Source organism: Lycorma delicatula, chromosome 2 (genome assembly GCF_047948215.1).
Source record: "Lycorma delicatula isolate Av1 chromosome 2, ASM4794821v1, whole genome shotgun sequence".
Classification (NCBI taxonomy): domain Eukaryota; kingdom Metazoa; phylum Arthropoda; class Insecta; order Hemiptera; family Fulgoridae; genus Lycorma; species Lycorma delicatula.
In genome coordinates this window covers 165,958,799-165,982,672 of record NC_134456.1, presented here as the reverse complement: position 1 = coordinate 165,982,672, position 23,874 = coordinate 165,958,799, and the positions used below count along the sequence as shown (strand labels likewise).

General features: G+C 35.2%; 1 protein-coding gene across 1 annotated transcript in view; it reads left to right on the top strand.

Annotated features, from left to right (window-relative positions):
* The window catches only part of LOC142319401 (vitellogenin-6-like), a 98,897-nt gene extending 91,057 nt beyond the window's left edge, over positions 1-7,840 (top strand). The window contains exons 24-26 of the mRNA XM_075356643.1: positions 4,597-4,742; positions 5,711-5,841; positions 7,357-7,840. Of these exons, the coding sequence (XP_075212758.1) occupies positions 4,597-4,742; positions 5,711-5,841; positions 7,357-7,531 (452 nt within the window). The 3' untranslated portion in view covers positions 7,532-7,840. The remainder of the gene's footprint in view (positions 1-4,596; positions 4,743-5,710; positions 5,842-7,356) is intronic.
* The last annotated feature ends 16,034 nt before the right edge of the window (positions 7,841-23,874 follow it).

Here is a 23,874-nt window from a genome sequence, read left to right as displayed (position 1 = left end):
TGTTTGTAATAATAAAAATAGCTCAATAAAATTAATAATAGAGCACAGTTAAAAAAGGTATTATTATATTCAATTTAAATTCAAACAGAAAGTTATTAATCATGATGAGACTTTATTAAAAAAGAGAATAATGAAAAATAGCTGCAATAAAATTAATAATAGATTTGAACAGTTAAAAAGTTACTATTATTTTTCATGAATTTAAATTCAGACAGAAAGTTATTAATCATGTTGAGATTGATTGAAAAAAGATTGTATCAATTGATTACTGAAACCAAATTTTTTGTTATTGAATTTTTTTATTTTTAACACTTTTATTTACTACATTAGTAACTAAATATCAAAACTAATTCTAATTTTGGTGGTTCATTTGATTATTCTGATGCTAATAATCAGTAAAATTGACCAGTTATCTTATATTTAGTTGTAACAACTAATGACATACATCTAGATACACAAGTATACAATCTAGTCAATCTACAAACTAGTCATATGAAATAACAAATTAACTAAGCTTGGATAATTTTGATATAAATATTTTAATCTCCTCTCTGTAGTTATTTGTTCTGTATTGCACAATATTTGTTCCACCATGTTCCACCTTTTATTTTATTTTATTTTTTAGTTTTTTGTTCCACCTTTTATTTCATACTTATCTAAAATGCAGCCAGCGTTAACCTACAAGGTGTGTTCAAAAAGAAAGAGAATTTTTATTTTTTTGGAAAGAATTTTATTTATTTGTCTACATTAATGTTATCCCCTTCAAAATAGTCCCCATTAGATATTATACACTTATTCCAATCCCCAAAACACTTCTGGAACTCGATATTTGGAATAGTGTTTAGCTCTTGCAGCTATTCGCTTTTAACCTCATTTATGCTTGTAAAACGACAGCCCTTTAAGGTTCTCTTTATTTTTGGGAATAGAAAAAAGACACACAGAGCCATGTCTGACAAATATGGCAGCTGGGATATTATTACAGTGTTACTTTTGGCTAAAAATTGATGAACAAGCAATGAAGTGTGAGCAGGTGCATTGTTGTGGTGCAAAAGCCATGAATTGTTTCGCCACAAATCCAGGCGTTTTTTTGGATTCCTTCACTTAAAAACACTTTCATGTTTTCATCAGTTGTTGATGTGCTGGGACATCCAGGGCACTCGTCATCTTCAACGTCTTCACGACCTTCTTGTAAACCCTCGCTTTACTCATAGCAGACTCACCAAAAGCAATATTTAACATTTTTAGAACATTTCTATACTTTATTCCACTATTATAGCAAAATTTAATACAAATTCTCTGATCCATTATTTATACAAATAAAAAATCCCCAATCGTACCATAACACATGTTATCCTTTGACTGCTGACAACAGAATAAACACCTAATATGGCTAAAAATGTACATATACTTTTCAGACATGTTTACCAATACAACAATGAAAAAATCCTGAGAATTGGACTAATACAACCTGCAAAATTTCAAAATTTTCGTTACTTTTTGAACACGCCTCATATGACTGTATTTTAAAAGTTAAAACTTTTTCAGTCTTAGTTCATTTTAGTTTATGTATATAAACTGATCTTTAACAGAATCATCTACCTTTTAGGTGGATGTTCAAAACCTAACTGGTTAGGCTAAAATGTAAAATTTGTAAAATTTATAACATTTTCCACATGTTGAAAAATTAATTTATCCAAAAGAAACTGTAATTGGGTATTAACTTGTAGTTGCCTAAACAAATAAACTGTAAAAGTATTTATTTTAATGTAGAAGTATGACTAAATTACTTGTATTTACATATACGCACACACTATTTCATAGTAAAAATTCCATTTATAATAAATTTTTACAAACAGTGGATTCACTATGAGAACACAAGAAAATAAAATTATTCATACACCAATCAGATTAGAAAGGTATTTAATATTTAGATTGTTTTCTTATTGTACGTTAAAGATAGGCAATTAGCAGAGACAAATATACATGAGATAGACATATACCTGTGGGCTAAAGGTCAATTTACTTTTAGTCCACTAGACTGTTTTCTCATTTACTAACAAAAAAATAACTTATTAAAAAAAAGAAAATAGCAAAACATAAAAATAGTTAAAAACAGCTTGGGCTATGCTGTAAGCTGTTTAGCATAGAATTATGTGAGGTGGCAGAGCACACAGGCATGAAACTTTTACTCATGTACTACCTTCAGTCAAATTGTATATTCCTTCTTTGGCTTCCAACATATGCAACCTTTTCTGAGTTTTTCACCTTTGGCCTGCTATTTAACTAAGTTTTACCATGCCTGATGAGATTTTGTTCTGAATCTTGGGCATTTTGGGTTCTTCACTGCTACTCTCATAAAGTCTGAGATAAATAATATTATTACCCACTGTTAGTGTTATCATTAGTCTATAGATGAGGTATTCTCGCTCTTGTACCTCGTCAGACTGATGCAGTCGGTGGTACCTGACTTATAATATGGTACTACGGCAAGGTTTTTAAAGTTGGTCATATTTGCTACACCCATCCGCACCACACACACATTTGTTTCAACCATTTTACAAATTGTTAGGAAGGTATATTTGTCTAATGGTACATAAATCATTAATGTAATTTTACACAATCATTTACTCCTGGAATAAATAATTCAAAAATTTCAAATCTTCCTTTCCTTTTGGATCATCAAAACTCCATTCAGTACATTATTACCAAGATTCAAGGAAAGTTGTAGTTGTACATTAAAATTTTTTTTTAATACATAAGAAAATAAATGTTCAAAATTCTATCATTCTGCCATTATTTGTGGCAATGTGTTCCATTCCACATCAAGCCATCTGGTGCTGTGATCTAGTGGGTGCTGGCGCTAACCTGAAAGTGAAGCTTGTACTAGCATTCTACATACATACATTCTGGATGGACATGTTCGGATGAATGTTTAGTTTATTAATATAAGTTATATGTTATTTAATTTAATTATATATGTAAAGATATGCATCAAGTTCAATTATACATTTCATTAACTGTCAAGACAACAATTCATAACCGTTATTCAACAAGCAACAAGGTGTTGTCTTCATTCATCACTTGTGAACATACAGTCCAACCTCGCTCTAAATTCTACCACAATGTTTAACTGTTGAATTTTCAGTCAACAGCTTAATGGGTTCAGGTCATATGAATTTGAAAAACATCCAGTTTAGACAATTTCCTGGAACAACGACTCACCAAACATTTACAAGAACACGATGGTCACTCAATTGTTCCTTAGCATCCTATCTATTCAAAAAATGTTTGACAGTGGTCTCTAACTTTAAGAACACAACAAAATGATGCCCTATCTTATTGACAAATATAGGATTGGCCAATTGACAAATACTGAATTTTTTAAAAGCTTGAAAATGATAATGTCCCATAATATCTCAAAATATAAATTGCTTGTAATATTTCCAACAAGGGAATAAGGTAACTCATATTTTTGTGACCCCACATCAGTCATGAAATCCAGGTACAGTTTGTTCTCCATAATTATTTGAAAATTTTCATCAAACCAATAAACAAAACACAGTTATAACAGTTGTTAGGTAATCAGTTTGCATCAGAGTGTATCACTGAACTGAGAAATGGTTTCATAACAAATTATAAATTCTTCACAGAATTCCAATCTTCTTCTAAATCACCTTCATAAAGTGCAAGAAGTAATTTTTAAAAGTACTATTTAAATTTTAATTCATTTAGAATATGTCACAAACTTGTTCTGTTTATTTTAGCCTAACAGAAGCCTTTCTGGTTAACATTAGAGGGTTCTTAACTGTCTCCAGAGTAACTAGTTTTAACTCTATCTGATCATGAAGCATCTCCAATGCCTTTAGTGTTTTCAAATTTTATGTTCAGCTTATACAAATGTTGACAGTTTGTTAGGGACAATTACAAAACCAAAAATTTTCACCTATTTAGGAATGTTATAATATTTAATCCTGCAGGCAGAGGAATGACTTTTACCTCACTTGTATTCTGTTAATAAATATATTTACTGATATTTATTATGAACAGTATATATAAAATTCAATAAGAAAATTTATATCAGTATAAAGATATACATTTTTGTTTTTATCTCTTTATTGAAAACATAAAAAAAAAGAAATGGATAAAAAAAGTAATGCTTGAACATTGTATATGCATTAGTTGCATGTATTAAACAAAGAGGCAGTGTATTTAATTTAAGAACTATTTCTTGACAGAAAGAAATATTACATTTGTTCCCTACACTATTTGCTTTAATCGTTCTTTTGACTATGCTGTAAGAGTGACTATCCTGAGCTGTAAGAGTCACTCTTCCTGATAGTGATGGTGTTTATTATATAGCCAGTTCCTATAATGAACAAAGAGTTTCACTTGTAATACTGAATGAATATCACCTGCATTGTAATGGGTTTGGCTTTCCATGTGCAGTAGTATATTGGCCTTAGCAAAAAAGATAATGAAAACCCCTAATAATCCTGGTTTGGAATGACTAATTTTTTAAGAAAAATTAACCAATTTTTATCTCCTGCTTTGTGTTACATCATGTTATCCTTATTATATGTTTTCTTTATTTTTTAGAATCTTGTGTTGCAAACTCAGTATCAGTATTGACCTCAGATAATGCAACAGTAAGCCATCAATTTGGTTCAAACTTTGAAATTCTTAGTAAACTTGAAAAAAGCTCTAAATATTCAGTTTCTGCAAAGAAGGGCTCAAATGGACTGGTAATTATTATTTTCTTGTTCAGTTTAAAGTAATTAATCTTTTCAGCTGTGGTATGTATTGCTTAATGTTGTGAAAGTTTTATAAACAGATCATGAAGTATAGATGTCTCTCGGCCTACTACAACTTAGTAGTTTTTTTTTTTTAAAGATCTCCTTGTACTTTCTATGAGCGTCATAGATGCTACCGCCCCAGTTATTCTAAAACTTAATTATAAACACCTTAAAACACATATGAAAATTTTTAGAGCACCAGTATATTGTACAGTAGAGTGTGTTGTTGCCAACTTCTATGGCAGATTGATAGTGCCTCAGCTTTTCATGTGAAAGGTCAAATAAATGAAAAGTGTAACTGGCTTACATAGCTATAGTGCAGTATCTGGTTAATTTCCTCTGCTTAAAAAAGCTGGCAATAAACCTTTGGTTTATGTAATAACTAAAAACCACGATGTGTACAGCACTCACGACAAAGGATATAGTACATTTAAAAATTTATAACAAATAATGCAATACAAACAAGATGAATGCGGTAGTTTAATCAAATATCAGCAGTCAAATTATTTGGGAATCAGAAAAGTTTCAATATTGTGATTAATTAATTGGTGTGGTATAAGTGGTAATCAAAACAAGAAGCAAAGCCACATTTAATTCAATGTACAGGTGTACAATGTGAATGTGAATGAAAAATCAGCTGGAAAACTTGATTTGCAAAATACATATCAAGGCTTACAGAGAAATATCCTATTTCAAGTATTTTGGCATAAAAAATAAATTAAAAATTGAACAATATTTTTTTTTAACTTTACCTTAAAAAAGGTTTTTTCTAACTTTATTTTTAAAACAATGAGTTTAAAAATGTAAATACTAAAGGAGTACCTTTTCCATTATTTTATTTACTATTATAATCAGAATTAATTTTGTATCTTTTACTTAATAGACTTCATTCAATTTAAATGGTTGCAATTTTTCAGGTTGCTGAAATTGTAGTAGGTGATGCAACAGTAGAAATAAGTGGTAATACTGCAACATTGAATGGAAAGCCAATTCCAGATATTGAAAATGGTTTCCAGTATCCTCCTAATGAGCCTTATTATTATTTCAGGTAAATTAATTACATAATTTAATGACAGGTATTTATTTATTATATTTGTTTTTGTATAAATATACAGAACATAATACAGTTAATAAAAATATTCACATATGTATAGAAGTATATTAAGCATGTGCCCAAACCTGATAAAAATTATTATTTTCTAAATAATCTGTCAAATATTAAAATATTGTATTAATCATGGTATTATTTAAATGCTCTTTTAATTGTGCTATTAAAAATGCTAATAAAGTCAGTAGAAATTGAATCGCAACTGAATTATCTTATCAAATATCGATTAATTCTGTTATCAGCTTAAATGCTTAAAACCTGTATTACTGAATAAAATTTACCAACTTTGGAGCAATGATCAAACACTTTCATATTATTAATATTTTATATAATATTAAAAACTATTTATTTTTTTGTACCATATACACAAGCTACTTACTATTAGAGTGTATTTATAGATTTAACTTTTAAATGATTGTTTTCTTTCAACATAAACTCACCTACACAACATATGATTTTGCTGGCTTGGCTATGAAAAGTTTCTTTCTATTACATGATGTAGATCTAAAATTGTCCATTATTAAAAAATGTTAAAAATAATACTAAATGCGCAGCAAGTTTACATTTTTACTTAAAAAATGTAAAGACAGCAGAATTAAAAATAGAAAAATTAAGGTAAGCACAAACATAATTATAAAATTAAACCAACAGACGTAATTTTTTATGTGAAAACATGTACTGCAGAAGATGTTCAAACAGTGTATAACTAAATTAGCAAAAAACTAAACATCAATATAATTGTTGATGTAAATATGTTTTGAGTAACATAATTTTAATGGAAAATGGTTTAGGAAAAAAATTATACTGGAAAAAATACATTATTTCAGAGAAAGACCTGAAAGAAGCATTGGAAAATGAAGTAAATAAGTTGATAACTTTTTCAAATGGATTATTTCACATTCAGGCATTCATTGTGGAAACTATAGTAGCATAGGCAGCAGTGTTTTCTTTTAAAAAGAATTTGCACTTTACCAAAAATTTTTTTTTTGTCCACCAAAATAAATTCCTGTCATTTGGTAATATTGTTTTTTCTGAGGTGGATCACTACTTGTGCTCACTTTGCAAATCTAATTTCATGTATAGTTTATAGATTTTAAGTACTAGTATAATAAGAAAAATGCATGTAAAGAAGTTAAGAATAAAAAAGAAGTTGAAAAGTTGTTCAATGGATGAATGACTGATCAAAAGAAATTATAAGTACACTGTAATACATAATATTCTGAACTTGGTGCCATTACATGATCTCAGAATTGTATTAATTAATAATGAGATGTGTCTTACACATAATATTTTTTCAACCTTTATATTCCTGAATGAGAAGTAAATGTAGTTATTAATTAAAATAAAAAGTATAAAAACTAAGGAATTTTATCAATCCCATTCTTTCCATGATTAAAATAATAATTTAAAGTGATTTAATAGAAGTATTTTGGTAATTTAAAAAAATGTTTTCAGGATACGGAATAGTCTTGGGCAGATAACAGTTTACTCAAAACGCATTGGATTTTATGTTGTATATACTCCTGTGTCAATTACTCTGGATCAAAATATTCTCCTTCGTGGTCTTGTAAGCGGTTTATGTGGCAATCTTAATGATGATCCAGATGATGATTTTCTTATACAAATGTAACTCCTTTTCATTATAAAGTAAATTTTAAATTTAAATATTGGACCTAAATACTATATTTTAAATATGTTTTGGATGTATAACTGATATGTTACTTTTTTATCTTTGTAATAATATACATATTTACTAGTATTTTGGATTTTACTACAATCATTATGTTCATTTTAAAGAATTTTGTTAATAGTAATAAAGATACTTGTTGGCTAATTTTATTTATATGTTTATTAATTTATTTACAATACCATTCATTTATTACACCATCTGCAAAGTTATTCAGGTATAGAATTCAGTTATTAAAATTTATTTTTTCCAAGTTTGTACAAAATACCATGTATAATTACTGCCAAAGTTTAATTTCATAAATTTGTTTCTGTATTATTTTTCATTAAATGTTTGTTAAATAATAATACTCTATTATTTGTAAACCTATATGATTCTTCCTTTTTATAAAAAAAGAAATATTTATGATTATGTTATCATGTACACATTCCAGACTGATTGGAGGTACCACTTACTGTTTAGTAGTGTTGGTAATTTTAAACTTGCCTGTGGCCAACAAGAAAAAAATTAAGAAATTTCAATTGATTGTTTTAAAAGAGTTTCTGAAAGAATTCACAATTTATTCAAATTGGTAGATGCTATTTTCATGCATTTTACTGCTTTTTTAATGCTTTCACTGAATGATTTGCAGACATTATATTATTTTTTGAAGATTTAAAGAGACATTTGAACAAAGTAATCACCCTTATTACAACAAACTGTGTTCTGTTACATTAGTCTTTAAATCAATCCATTTAAAGCACTTCAAGAAAAGAAAAATACAGTATTTTTACATCATCTTATAATTCTTCATTACTCATCAAAATTCTTATCCGGTTGATTGTTGCATCAACTTGAATGTAATGCAGGAATTACTTATTGTTAACATTATTATCAGATTGACACAATTCAGATAAAAAGAAAAGGATGTTAAAGAAAATACCAATGTAATGATGACTTAGATCTGTTTCATTCATTCTTGGAAAGTCTGCAGGTATATTTTACATCCTTTATTGTACTTGTAGTTAACTTGAAATTTAAAAAAAGTAATTTTGCCAATCCACTTTTCTATTTTATTTAACTGTTATCACCAGGACAACTAAGATAATGCTGGTTATCAGTCTCCAGAAGAAATCTCCTTCATTCCAGATAACATGTGAATTTATCTACTCTAAAACTTCAAATAAGCAGTCAAGTTAATAGGTTGAACAAGTCTTTTTTCAACTGGGGTCAAAGTGATTGAAATTCCTAACTCAATAATGAGGATCAAGATTAGATATTGAAAAATGCTTGATCAGGAGAGTAAGTCTTTTCCTGGTTATCCATCAGTTAGTATAGAAAATTAAAAGTAAACGTTCTCAAAGGAGTAAATAAAAACCCAAGCATTAACAAAATATAGATAAGAATTAATTTTAAGTTAGAAAATATACTTTGCAAAAAGGAACCCTAGTGAATAGGCATAAATTATTTAGTGAACTATGAGAGCCGTTTTTTCAACCTCTGATCAACATGCATTTAAGTAAACAAGAGGTAGGTGGGAGCCAGGTTTGCATGTCATATGATTACACCGTCCCCCCCCCCCACCATAATCTCTACCATTGCCAGTTCCATTGCGTCAGTCTGAGCTGAGTTACAGGCAATTGAACATGGCCACTACAATCAATATTCCTGCCAAGTGTAAATTGCGAAGTGTGACACGTTTTCTGCAAGCAGAAGGATGTAGCGCTGCTGAAATCCATTGCAGAATGAGCTTAGTGTAGGGTGAAAACTTTGATTAATGGTAGTGTACAGGAATGGTGTAGGGAATTTAAAGAAGGGCAAACGGATGTCCATGATGAAGGTGAGCAAGGAATCTGTCGCTACTGTATGCCTGGTTGAGGGTGTTGATGATTTTGTCCACAACAAACGGAGGTTTATGATAAGTGAACTTTCTGCCAATATCCCAGAAATTTCACGGTCTTTTCTGTATACAATTGTGACTAAAGACCTAGAATACTGGAAACTGTGTGCACATTGGGTCCTAAAAATGTTGAGTGACAATCACGAAACGTAGTGAATGGTGTCAGCCTTAATGTTTCTCACGCGTTATGATAATGAGGTGGAAGAGTTTTTATAGTCTATCGTTACTGGCGATGAGACTTGGATCCAGTATGACAATTCAGAAAACAAAGTAGTCTAAGCATTGTATGTACACTTCTTCTCCAAACAAGCCGAAAAAGCTCAGACACTGAGCAACAGGAAAACAATAGCTACATTTTTTTGGAACCATAAGGTGTCTTGTTGTTAGACTTCATGGAGCAGAGGACAACAGTAACAAAGGAAGTTCATTGTGAATCTTTACATCACCTCTGCAGAGTGATCCAGAACAAATGAAGACATGCTCTCATCCAGCTTGGTTTTGATTCAGGACAATGCATGACCACATTGTGCCAACATGACACAAGACCTTCTCAAACAGTTCAAGTGGGAAATTATTGACCATCCACTGTATAGTTCAGGCCTAGCATCCAGTGATTTTTACCTCTTTTGAGAATTGAAGGCATGATTGGACAGACAGCACTTCACCACCAACGAAGAACTTCAGAAGGCTGTCAAAACATACCGTACCTCACTGGTGGCAAACTTCTTTGAAGAGGTTATTGGAAAGCTGGTGTCACAATACAACAAATGCCTCAATTATTTCGGCAGTTTTGTAGAAAAATAAGGTAGATACTACTCAACTTTTAGTAAAAAATCATTTTGTTAAGTCAATGTCCTTTTTTTTTTATAGCCCATCAGAGGCTCTAAAGTTGGAAAAGCTATGAAATATTAGGTATATTATATATATTTGAAGAATAAATAACTGAAATTACTGTTACCTTATGATGGAAGCTGGCAAAAACATGGTTTTACATCCAAATATAGTATTTGATGCTGCAAATACTATATGTGACAGGTCATGTCATAGATTTTGAGTTATTATCAAGATAGTGCTGCATATGTGAAAAAAAGAAAACAGAATTCACTAATGATTCAAAATCTAGTGTGGTATGAAACCCACAAACACAAATACAACAGTAAATACAATGGCTTCTCTTCTGCCAACTGAAAATACAGAAAGTTTAATGCTGATAGCAAAAAGACTGTGAACAGACTTAAGGAAAATTGTAAAAGTTAATGTAGGGACTAATTCTCTGATGGAAGGTAGACACTCATTGAAATTTGTTGTAAATTCATGCAAAAAAAATTAACAGCCTACTATCGCAACAGCATTTAAAAAAAATTTGGTAATGTTGATGACATGAAAAAGGCAATATTTGCCAGCCTTTCTCACTGTCAGTCTACTGGTAAATGGCCAAATCACAGAAAATGGAAAAATGTCCTGAAGGAGAGGATTCTTAGTGTTTCTTTCAAAGAGTGATTCAAGAAATGAAATTCCTGAATCACAAACATAAATTAAAAACTTCAAGTTTGGATCATAAAGATAAATTAAAAAGAGAAAGTTATAAGTAGAATTCTACCTTTACATCAAAGATTAGCATCAGATTCTATACTAATGAGATGCATGACTGATTGGTAAAATGCAAATGCCAGTATAGCATCATTACATAATGACATCTGGACCAGTGTCCATAAATTCTATTCACTTTGAAAGCAAGGTTAGAAACTTGTTTATATGAAACTATATGCAACTACAATAATGGATGTTTTAAAAACTTAAACACTTTTCAAAAAGCTGCTGGCATGAGTCCTGGGTGAGTACATAAAGTAGAACAATAATCTGACAAAAGAGATTACGACTAGGTAAAGCTTGTAAGTGTTCAAAATATGAAACCTACAGAAAAAAAGTTGCTCAGGTGCAAGATAAAACGAGAAGAAAAGAACATATGGAGCAGAAGAAAAAAAGCTTCATAGAATTTACAGAGCATATATTTTGTAGAGTTAGGATTTCCATATAAGACATATTCATACAAGATTTTTTCTTCATTTAAATTATAATCAAATTTATAAGTAATAACAATAGTAACAATAACAATTTTTGAATTGCAGATTCAGTGTAATTGTACATATATCAAATAGTGTAGACAATGAAAGTAATAAATAAATAATCTACACAGTAACTTATGTTAATAACAAACAATTTACAACACCTTAAATATGGTAATAATATCATGCAATTGTATATAACTTAAAAAATCATAGTGTTGTATTTATCAAGACAACAAAGTAACAAGGAGAATATTGTCAAGTCATAATAGACATTTCTAAATTCATGTTTATAATAAATTATGATCACTCGTGAATCACAAATAGTATGTAGTAGTTATCTCAAAACATAAATTGTAATTACATTCACTTATTTAAACATACAATGAATCAAAGTTACAATCAATTATACAATGATTTGAATAAATCATAATGCTCATAAATAAATTATTTTATGTAATAGTAATAAGTAACTACATAACTCTATAAATAATCTGATTATCTTAATCAGTATGTACCTAGCATTGCAGCAATCTAGGATTTCTTATTATATTGTTCATGATGCTTTATGCATTAAGAAGTATCCATTGGCAGGACAATCATGTTGCCAATGAAAATTATGTGTACATATCTAGGGTAGGCTAAACCTCTAGATTAATTGTACCTACCATTGCAAAGATCTAGGATTTCTTTGGTAATATTGATGTGTCAAGATGTATCCATTGGCCAGAGCAATCATGATACCAAAGGCCGTAATGTGTACATGATCTAGGGTGGACTAAACCTCTAGAATACTGGTACCTAGAATCGCAAAGATCTAGGATTTCTTTGGTAATGTTGTTCGTGAAGCCTCATGTGTCAAGATGTGTCCATTGGCCAGTGCAATCACAATGCCAATGGCAGATTGGACCTAGAGTCACATAGCTCTAGGATTTCTTTAACAGTGTTGTTCATGCAGTTTCATGTGTTAAGATGTATTGAGCTTCGGAGTCCAACCGTAAGCAAATGATGGCTATACCAACTTGGTGCCTCAATGCAAAAGTAGCTTGGGACTCTTACCTCAAACAAATGATGAGTATACCATCTTGTTGCCTAAATGCAACCAAATTAGCCTTTAGCCTGGTAGCCTATATAAAAAATAATGTATATGTTTTACATTGTATTTTATATGTATGTTTATGTTTTGTGTTTGTATGTATGTTGGTGTTGTATGTATTTTATCTGTATGCTATACAACAGTCTGTATATTGTATAAGACATATGGGAGCAATTTGAAAATGAGAATTACAATCACATCAACATAAGTGTGTATCTTAGAATATACAATATTTAAATACAAAACAAATGAAATTACATGATAATATTGAACCATAAATAACAAATCTAATAAATTGTTATTATAAATATCATTATGACCTTTAAGAAATATGTTATTACTTATTATAATATATCATTTAGTTCAATCACTTATAATTGGTAATAAACAACTACGTTTATGCATAGGTCTTTTTAGTAAACCTTTAGCAGTATTTACATCAGCCACTTTCACAAGATTATCAGAACCAGGATAAACCTGAGCGACAATGTCATGTTTCAATTGCAGTGGAGTGGAATGTTCGTTGGTGATCAAAACCAAATCACCAGCAGCAAGATTTCGTTTGGAAAACTGCTATTTACTTTGTTCTGCAGTACTTGCAGAATGAAATAAATATTGTATTGTATTTCGTGGCTGCATGTATTGCAGATAGTCTTTAGACCAATACTTCCAAATAGATTAAATAAATTTTTGCAATAATTGCCAGTGCCCTAAACAACTGACTAAGGGTTAGGAGGCTCTATGGTCTATAGAAAGAGAGAATAAGGGACGGGAGTTAAGGCAAGCTTCAACCTGTGTTAAAATTGTATATATTTTCTCAAAGTTAAGAATCACTTGACTGATAACACAACGCATGTGATGTTTGACATTTTTAATTGCGCTTTCCCACAAATCACCAAAATGAGGAGAGTGAGAGGAATGAATGACGAATTGAAATCTTGTTTTGTTGAAAATGATTGAATATTTGATTTAAAATTGTCTGATTTAAAGAGTTGATATAAGTTATAAAGTATGTTTTTAGTAGAGTGAAAGTTAGTACCATTGTCAGAAAAGATTTGATTAGGAATCAAATCTATGAGATATGAATCTTTTTAAGGCTGCAATAAATGATTGTGAAGATAGGTCAGAAACTAGTTCTAAATGTATTGCCTTAAGCACAAGACATATAAACAGTACAGTATAAGCTTTAGTGAAAGACTTAGATCGCTGCCCACCATGGCATATCATAATTGAACTATCATAATCCACTGCACAAGCAGAAAATGGTCGTGAAGAACTACTCTAAAACATGGTAGTTGACCAAGTTGTTGAGTTTGAGTTCTTGCATTAAACTTGAAGTAAATCAAACATTTATTAACGATTGACGAAATAGTTCTTTCGGCATTTAGTACCCAATACTTTTGATAATCGCTAAGAAACGAATAATAATTGCATACAAGTTTTATAATAGACTATTATTACAATTATTTTTATAATCGATTATTTCGATTATCTAAATCGGTTATGCCCATCTTTAGCTCATAGGCATATTAAAAACTGCCATAATGACAATGAAAACTTTTCAGTGACTTTTATAATTAAGTTTACAGATCTAGAAATTCAAATTTTATTAAAAAAGATTTATTGTTTTACATTCTATTTCTGTTTTCTTATGTTAGTAAAAAACTTCTTACTAATTTAAAGGTAATTGTTTAAAATTAGGGACTCATCTCCAAATTTTTTGAAATTTGGAATATACGAATTCTGTTAAAGAAATACGTAGACTGTTTGAATTGCTCGGATCCAGTTGGTTTCAGTCAAATCCGCTTGGCGTCGCCATGTTCGTACAGATCAGCTGATTACAACGCAGTTTTTTGATTCCAAATATTGGTTGCTTAACTACGCGGTTGTTTGTGAAGTATGTTTTTTTTCGTTTGGCGGATTTTAGAATGAGTGACTTGAAAGAGCAAAGAGTTGCTGTGAAATTTTGTGTTAAACTCGAAAATCTGTAAGTGAAACTTTTGTTATGCTCAAGACGGCTTACGGCGAAGGTTGCTATGAAGCGTGTGACATGTTTTAAGTGGCATGGACGTTTTAAAGATGGTCGTCAGTCGATTGAAGATGATGAGCGGCCATTCCACGTCAACTGACGATTCACACGTAAACAAAATCAACACCTTGGTTCGGGGAAATCGATGTCTGACCATCAGAGAGCTTGCTGAAGAGTGTGGGATATCAGTTGGATCATGTTACGAGATGTTGACCAAAAAATTGAAGATGCACCGCGTTGCTGCGAAATTTTTTCCACGCCTGATGACGGACGACCAAAAAGTACATCGCGTCCAGGCTTGTCAAGAATAGCTTGAACGATCAGAAGATGAAAAGTTCTTGTCGATGATCATAACAAGTTATGAATCTTCGGTGTACGGTTATGACATCGAAACAAAGGTCCCAGTGGACCCCAGTCATAGATGTTCGTCCCAGTGGGTGGGTGAAACATCTCCCAGACCAAAAAAATCTCTCCAAGTTCGTTCCAATGTGAAAGTGATGTTGACAGTTTTTTTTTTATGCTCAGGGCGTAGTCCATCACGAGTACTTGTCCCAAGACTCCACAGTGAACCAGACTTACTACATTGAAGTTGTCAAACGTCTGCGGAACGCTATCCGGCGGGAAAGGCCAGAAATGTGGAAGAGTGGTGACTAGTTTTTTCATCACGACAACGGTCCATCCCATTCAGCCCTCAGACTCGTGAGTTTTTGGCCAAACACTCGACCATTGTTCTTCCCCACCCACCCTTCTCACCAGACCTCGCTCCTCGTGACTTCTTGTTGTCCTAACTCAAAAGACATTTGAAAGGAAGAAGATTTGAGACGATTCCCGAGATTGAGGTAAATGCGACGAAGGAAATAAAGAACATTACAAAAGAAGCGTTCCAGGATTGTTTCCAAAAGTGGAAACACCGTTCGGATAAGTGTGTGCGTCGGGGAGGAGAGTGCTTTGAAGGGGACTCAGACAATTAACTTCTAAATAAAGTACACTTTGTTTTATGACGTTAGTCTTCGTATTTTTTGAACAGACCTCGTACCTTATTTAGAACCTAAGTTATTTGTTACAATTGAAATTTTTCGTTGGAAACACCTTTCACCCTAGTTACGTCCCTCGTAAGTTACACAGTACCCTCACCAAAAACTTTGTAATTCAACATTGCACAAGTGTAAACTAAATGTGAAAAATAAACTAAAGTGTAAACTAAATGTAAAAATATGCACTAAACCTCAGTGCATATGTGGAGTCCCAAGAGTGGCATCCCATCATTAAAGCAGTCTATGACTCTCATTAAAGCTGATACTTAGTTAACAATGAAAACAGTTTTTTGAATGAGCTTAAGTAAAAAAATTAAATAAATAAAAAAACAACAAAAAAACTGATATTTGACTAAGTTATTAATTTCTGAATTGTAGTCTTATCTTACTGAAGCATGAATAAATTGTCATATTTCAGAGTTAAAGCATGCCAAAAGATGAAGATTGAATATTTATTATTTATAGGTAAAGTTCTTGTTACCTATGGTTTGGAATACCAAAGAAATTAAATACTATAGTTTTTCTTGTAAACAGAAACTTATACTGTTAACTGTTACTGTGAACCATTTCATAAGATCAAGACAGCATGTTTTGTTGGTAGTCATCATAGCATCCTCATATACAATGTGTTGTTCTTGTGTGATAATGATAGATCTTATACTACTGGCATAATCCAACATCACAAAACGCTGGACAATTTCTTGGATATCCTCCTCACTTAAGTCGTAAAACCCTAATTGGCACCATGTGACTACTATTTTTTTGGTCTTCAGAGCTGGATGAAAATAATATGAAAATTATGTTTCAGTATAAAAATAGTGGGCGCGGCACACCCAAGTACCGATGCAGTATTTTTGTAAGTCAGAGCGTAACACTGGTGCGCAGGCAATTTTTTATGGAAAACAAAAATTTCGCTAAACTCAACAAACCAGTAACAAATACACTATTTCAAATACATTTTTCAAAGAAACTAAACGTCTGTTGGAAGACTCTTCGTGAATCAAACATCTTTCTATTAAAAGCAGGGAAATAATGTGCCGACGGGAACGTGTTAAGTCTAGGTACATTGTTCTAATAATTTTTTTTATTATGTTTTAAATTTTATTTGTAAATATTAACTTAGTAACTATAAAGTCACTTGGCCATGAGCCTGGCTTGAAAAGGCTGTATTATCTGACAAATAATTAATAAATAGCTGTTTGTTTTGCTTATTTTATTTCTTGTATCGCTTTGGTATTGTAAAGTTATTTGGGGAGAGGGATTCTGTAGAGAAGAATAAATTTTTGTTGCAACAAAAAGTTTTCAGAGATAATGGGAGGAGTTGGTGATGAACATAATGGTTTAGTGTCTTAAAGGACTTTAAAATAATTCCATTTACTTTTATGAGTTAGATATGTCAAATATAACCTGCACAAATTTCATTTCATTTTGTCCAACATCTTTTTTTCTTGTCAGAAAGGAAGTACACTTGGCAAAATTATATAACTAAAAATTAAACCTTTGCCTAAGGGAGAAACAAAATTGGTTTGGACTTAAGTTTGTTATTTTGAGTTTGAAATGGATGTGATGAATGTGGATATAGTAGGAATTAGTGAGGTTCGGTGGGAAAAGGAAGGTGACTTTTGGTCGGATGATTTTAGAGTAATTAATTCAGCGTCAAATAATGGGCAGGCAGGAGTAGGTTTCGTGATGAACAAAAAGATAGGGAGAAGAGTGGAGTATTTCAAGACGCATAGCGATAGAATCATTGTAATAAGGATAAAATCAAAACCTAAACGATTGTTAACGTCTATATGCCTACAAGCGCCCATGATGATAATGAGGTAGACTGTGTATACGAAGAGATTGATGAAGCAATTAAACACGTAAAAGGAGATGAAAATTTAATAATAGTTGGAGATTGGAATGCAAGCATTGGAAAAGGCAAGGAAGGAAATATAGTGGGTGAATACGGGCTGGGCAAAAGGAATGAAAGAGGGGACCGACTTATAGAGTTTTGCACGAAGTATAATTTAGTAATTGCCAACACCCAATTTAAAAATCATAATAGAAGAATATACACTTGGAAAAAGCCAGGCGATACTGCAAGGTATCAGATAGATTATATCATAGTTAAGCAAAGATTTAGAAATCAACTCGTTGACTGCAAAACTTACCCTGGAGCAGACATTGATAGCGACCATAATTTGGTGATAATGAAATGTAGATTGGGGTTTAACAACCTGAAGAAAAGGTGTCAGATGAATCGGTGAAATTTAGAGAAGCTTGAGGAAGAGGAGGTAAAGAAGATTTTTGAGGAGGACATCGCAAGAGGTCTGAGTAAAAAAGATAAGGTAGAAAATGTAGAAGAAGAATGGGAGAATGTTAAAAAAGGAAATTCTTAAATCAGCAGAAGCAAACTTAGGCGGAATAAAGAGAACTGGTAGAAAACCTTGGGTTTCAGACGATATATTGCAGCTGATGGATGAATGTAGAAAATATAAGAATAATAATAATAATATAAGAGCTAGTGATGAAGAAAGTAAAAGGAACTATCGGCAATTAAGAAATGCTATAAACAGGAAGTGCAAACTGGCGAAAGAAGAGTGGATTAAAGAAAAGTGTTCAGAAGTGGAAAGAGAAATGAACATTAGTAAAATAGACAGAGCATACAGGAAAGTTAAGGAAAATTTTGAGGTACATAAATTAAAATCTAATAATGTGTTAAACAAAGATGGTACACCAATATATAATACGAAAGGTAAAGTCGATAGATGGGTGGAATATATTGAAGAGTTATACGGAGGAAATGAATTAGAAAATGGTGTTATAGAGGAAGTTGAGGAGGATGAAATGGGAGAAACAATACTGAAATCTGAATTTAAGAGAGCATCAAAAGATTTAAATGGCAGAAAGGCTCCTGGAATAGACCTGTAGAATTACTGCGCAGTGCAGGTGAGGAAGCGATTGATAGATTATACAAACTGGTGTGTAATATTTATGAAAAAGGGGAATTTCCGTCAGACTTCAAAAAAAGTGTTATAGTCATGTTACCAAAGAAAGCAGGGGCAGATAAATGTGAAGAATACAGAACAATTAGTTTAACTAGTCGTGCATCAAAAATCTTAACTAGAATTCTATACAGAAGAATTGAGAGGAGAGTGGAAGAAGTGTTAGGAGAAGACCAATTTGGTTTCAGGAAAAGTATAGGGACAAGGGAAGCAATTTTAGACCTCAGTTTAATAGTAGAAGGATTAAAGAAAAACAAACCAACATACTTGGCGTTTATAGATCTAGAAAAGGCATTCGATACCGTAGACTGGAATAAAATGTTCAGCATTTAAAAAAAATTAGGGTTCAAATACAGAGATAGAAGAACAATTGCTAACATTTACAGGAACCAAACAGCAACAATAATAATTGAAGAACATAAGAAAGAAGCCGTAATAAGAAAGGGAGTCCGACAAGGATGTTCCCTATCCCTGTTGCTTTTTAATCTTTACATGGAACTAGCAGTTAATGATGTTAAAGAACAATTTAGATTCAGAGTAACAGTACAAGGTGAAAAGATAAAGATGCTACGATTTGCTGTTGATATAGTAATTTTAGCTGAGAGTAAAAAGGATTTAGAAGAAACAATGAATAGCATAGATGAAGTCCTACGCAAGAACTATCATATGAAAATAAACAAGAACAAAACAAAAGTAATGAAATGTAGTAGAAATAACAAAGATGGACCACTGAATGTGAAAATAGGAGAAGAAAAGATTATGGAGGTAGAAGAATTTTGTTATTTGGGAAGTAGAATTACTAAAGATGGACGAAGCAGGAGCGATATAAAATGCCGAATAGCACAAGCTAAACGAGCCTTCAGTAAGAAATATAATTTCTTTACATCAAAAATGAATTTAAATGTCAGGAAAAGATTTTTGAAAGTGTATGTTTGGAGTGTCGCTTTATATGGAAGTGAAACTTGGACAATCGGAGTATCTGAGAAGAAAAGATTAGAAGCTTTTGAAGTGTGGTGCTATAGGAGAATGTTAAAAATCAGATGGGTGGATAAAGTGACAAATGAAGAGTTATTGCGGCAAATAGATGATGAAAGAAGCATTTGGAAAAATATAGTTAAAAGAATGGAATGGAATGCAAAGTTGGCAGGAGTCTATTACTCCCTACTTTATCGCAGAACCTGGACAGAGTCCCTTGCTGCTGGATCATTCTAATCGGGCTTGTTTTTAAAAGGGTTATTTTTTAATCTCGGATCTAATTTTTCAAGTTTTGTCTATTATTATTTTAGTGAATTTAAGACGGATTTAATTGCATTCCAATCCGTTGTTAAACCAGCGTTATCGAACCCATTTCATGGGCCGACCGCGGAAGGCTAGGCTTATAAAGCCTGTCCTCCCGACGTAATTCCCCTTCAGACCGTCCACTGAAGTCCTTTCGGTGCTAACTCTTTAATAGGCTAGCAGGAATACGCCACAACGGGGCACTAGCTATAAGGAGGGAGCAATGCGTCCCCTTTTCCGGAGGAGTCGCAATTGCTGGGATATTTTGTCTTACTGTAAGGTTTTTTTAAAATTTAGACCGCGTTTTTATTTTATGCGCGACTTACCGTGTTTGACGTCTTCAAACTATATAACTCGCGAAAACTTTTCACTCGCGACCCCGGAAACGCGTCTCACGCACTATTCCGTTTATGGCTCATGCGATATGGAGGCCCCTAAGCCTGGTTTGTCGATTTTCGGCTACCGCACCGCACCATCACGGTGGTTCGTCCAGTACGGCGTGAGGCCGCTTCCTTACAACTGTCGGAGTTGGGTCCTCTCGGCAGATGTCCCGAAGATGACTGTGTTCGGACACAGCCGCTCTCCCGAACAGTCTGCGCGCTGCGCCACCCCCACCTCGGACACGGATTGAAATCTCGCATCAGATCGGAGAGTGGCGTTCCTGACGAACCACGGAGCTCCAAAGATCGTCCGCAACGCGATGTTTTGGACGGCCTCGATCTTCTTTTGAAGCGAGGAGCTCAACACTGCCCCCCATGCCGGGTAAGCATATGTTAGAATCGGCAGTACGTACAGCCGAAAAATGAGGAGCTTAGTTGCCAGTGGGTACGGGCTGGCACTGTTCAGCACTAGGTATAGCGAGGCTCTGGCGGCCTTAGCCGTCCGGGTCGCATAATTTACATGTTCGCCGAAGGTAAGCCGCCTGTCCAACACCACCCCCAGGTACTTAACTGTTTTCTCAAAAGGGATTTTCTCCCCTGAGATTTCCAGCTCTCTGGTCGGTTTTCGTGTCTTGCATGTGAACATCACGGCCACCGATTTTTCACCGTTGACCCTGATTCTCCACATGTCGAGCCACGGTTCCACTAAGTCCAGCTGCCTTTGGAGCCTCCGGACCGCGTAATCCACATTTGCGGATTCGTAGAAATATGCCGTGTCGTCTGCGTAAAGGGCCGTTTTGACCCCTTCCGACAGCGGCATATCGTTCACGTACAAAGTGTACAAGAACGGGGAAAGTACTGCTCCTTGGGGAACCCCAGCGGCTATTTCTCTGGTAGAGGAAATCGTTTCCCCTACGCGCACGACAAAATGTCGGTCTAGCAGATATGACCGCATCAGTCTGACATAGCGGTACGGGATCGCCGATCGCGCTAGCTTATAAAGCAGCCCGCTATGTCAAACTTTGTCAAAGGCCTTGGCCACATCCAGAAAAACGGCTGCAGTCACCCGTTTCCTGTTCAGGCCTCCGACAAGGTCGTCTATTATTTTTACCAGTTGGAGGGTGGTTGAGTGACCCTCCCTGAACCCAAATTGCTCGGGCCGCACTTCTCCCTCCATGTATCACTTCAGTTTTTCGAGAAAAATCCTCTCGAACAACTTAGACAATACCGGTAACAGGGAGATTGGCCTATAATTCCGTGGGAAAAGTAAACTTTTCCCCGGTTTGGGTAAACATATGACTTTGGCCGTTTTCCAACAATTCGGGAAATATCCAACGTACAAAATGGACGTGAATATCACCGAAATTGCTGTAATCACGGAGGCCGGTATGTTCCGGAATGCATGGGCGCTGATCCCGTCGACACCCGGGGCCTTGTCGGGGCTTGTGGCCTTAATGGCTACGGAAACTTCCGCTTCAGTGACTTGGTCAATCTCTAGAGGGGCGTCCTCCACCTGTGAGAAATAATCTACAAGAAAGGATTCCACCTCGGTTGTGTGCTCGTCGTTCGGGGTGGGAGGGGGGTTTGGAGTGAACTGCTCCTCCAAGGTATCGGCGAATACCTCGGCCCTCTCCGCCTCCGAGTATGCAAGAAAACCTCGCTGCCCCACAACCGGATGGCGAGGCTTCTTCCCTTCTCGCAGTCTCCTGTTCAACCTGAACACCGAGGAGATGTCGTCAGAGACCGAGGCGAGGTATTCGTTCCACGAATCCTCTCGATGGCTTGTCAGCAGTTGTTTTACCCTGTCCGTTTGATTATAAAAGGCCCGCTTATCAGCGGGGGACAGGGTGATTCGATATCTCCTCCTCAGTCGTCGTTTCTCCGTTATGGCTTCGGAGATATGAGGAGGGAGGTCGTTTCGAACAACTGCTCGAGTTTTGGCCGATGAGCTGCCTGCCAGGGCCACGGTCATTGACGACGTGACGCGCCCGACAGTGTCGTCGATTTCCTCCGGGGTGTTCAGGAGCTCAGGATTTACCGGCCTGTACTCCCGCTGGAGGGTCTCGTACAACCTTTTCCAGTTGACTGACCTTCGGGGTATAGGCGGGGGATCTCGGCCACCCCCTGCCTGACCTAGTTCCAACAGGACAGGGGAATGGTCCGAGCTGAGGTCTTCTATCGTTTCAATCATGAATGGGAGGGTACCCCCCTTCATGACTGCGATATCCAGCACGTCAGGCCTAGATCTGCCTGAGCGATGCACGAACGTGGGCACCTCAGGGCCTACGACGACCAAGCGGCGGGCTCTCGCCCTTTCGTACAGCAATCTGCCATTCGGATTTGTCAGAATGCTGTTCCATGACACGTGTTTGGCATTGAGGTCGCCCATGAGTATCACGGGCCCATCCCAATTTTCCAGCACGGCATCCAGATCTGCGCCGGTTACCGCGTCGTTCGGCTTGCTATAAGCCGAAACCAGCCGATACACCGTGCCCAGATGCTCCACATGCACACACGTTTGCTCCATCACGTTTGTATGAAGAACAACGCGCGTATGCATGTGGCGTCTGTGGACTAAAACCGCAGTTCCACCAGAGGTGCGAGATCCGGGTCGAACTGGCCTATCCGTCCTATATGTAAAATAGTTCCGAAGGGTCAGTTGCTTGTTTGGGTTCAAGCACGTCTCAGACAACAGTATCACGTCTATCAGTAGATCCTCGGCCAGACGGCATAGTTCCTCCGTCCGGCCTACTACTGAGTTGGCGTTCCACTGCAAGAGTCTGAGGGTGGGCCTAACCATACCTGGACAGTACAGCCATGAGGCACTCTATTAAGGACTGAATACAGTCCTTGAGAGATTTTGCCTGGAGCAGGCGTGGCAAAACCATCATGATATCTGGCAGGATATCCTTCACTGTCATCTGCGACAGGAAGTCCATGCCAGTGGTCTCCAACGGGGTAGCCGGTTTCGGATTGCCGCTGGGGGTGCCTTTTGGCGCGGCCGCCCTTTTGGTGGGGCGCGGGGCCACAGTGTTTTTAACAGCCTGCTTGGCCTTCCCAGCCGGAGCAGGCTTTGCCTTTCCCGTCGAGGAAGGCTTGGCCTTCTTCACCGGGGCCGGCTTTGTCGCCGCCTTTTGTTTCACCACCTTCTTGGTGGTTGCCGCCGGTTTTGGCTTGGCGGGTGTTGGGGAGGGTACCTCCCCTTTTTTCACGGCCGCTTTGGCCACAGGTGCCGGCACCTCCGGTTTGGGGGCTGTTTTTCCCCCACCGGCAACACGGGCCCAGCTGCGGCCGTCCAAAGTCGCGGGCTTTTTAAGTCCCTTGACTTTGTTTGTCTGCTCCTTATAATAGGGGCAGCCCCTGTAATTGGCCGGATGTGGCCCCTTACAGTTGACGCATGAGGCTGGTTCCTCACGCGGCTTGACGCAGGCAGAAGTGTGGTGGTTTCCACCACACTTTACGCATTGCTGGGCCCTCTGGCAGTAATTGGACGAGTGTCCAAATTTCTGGCATCTGTGGCACTGGGGTGGCCCC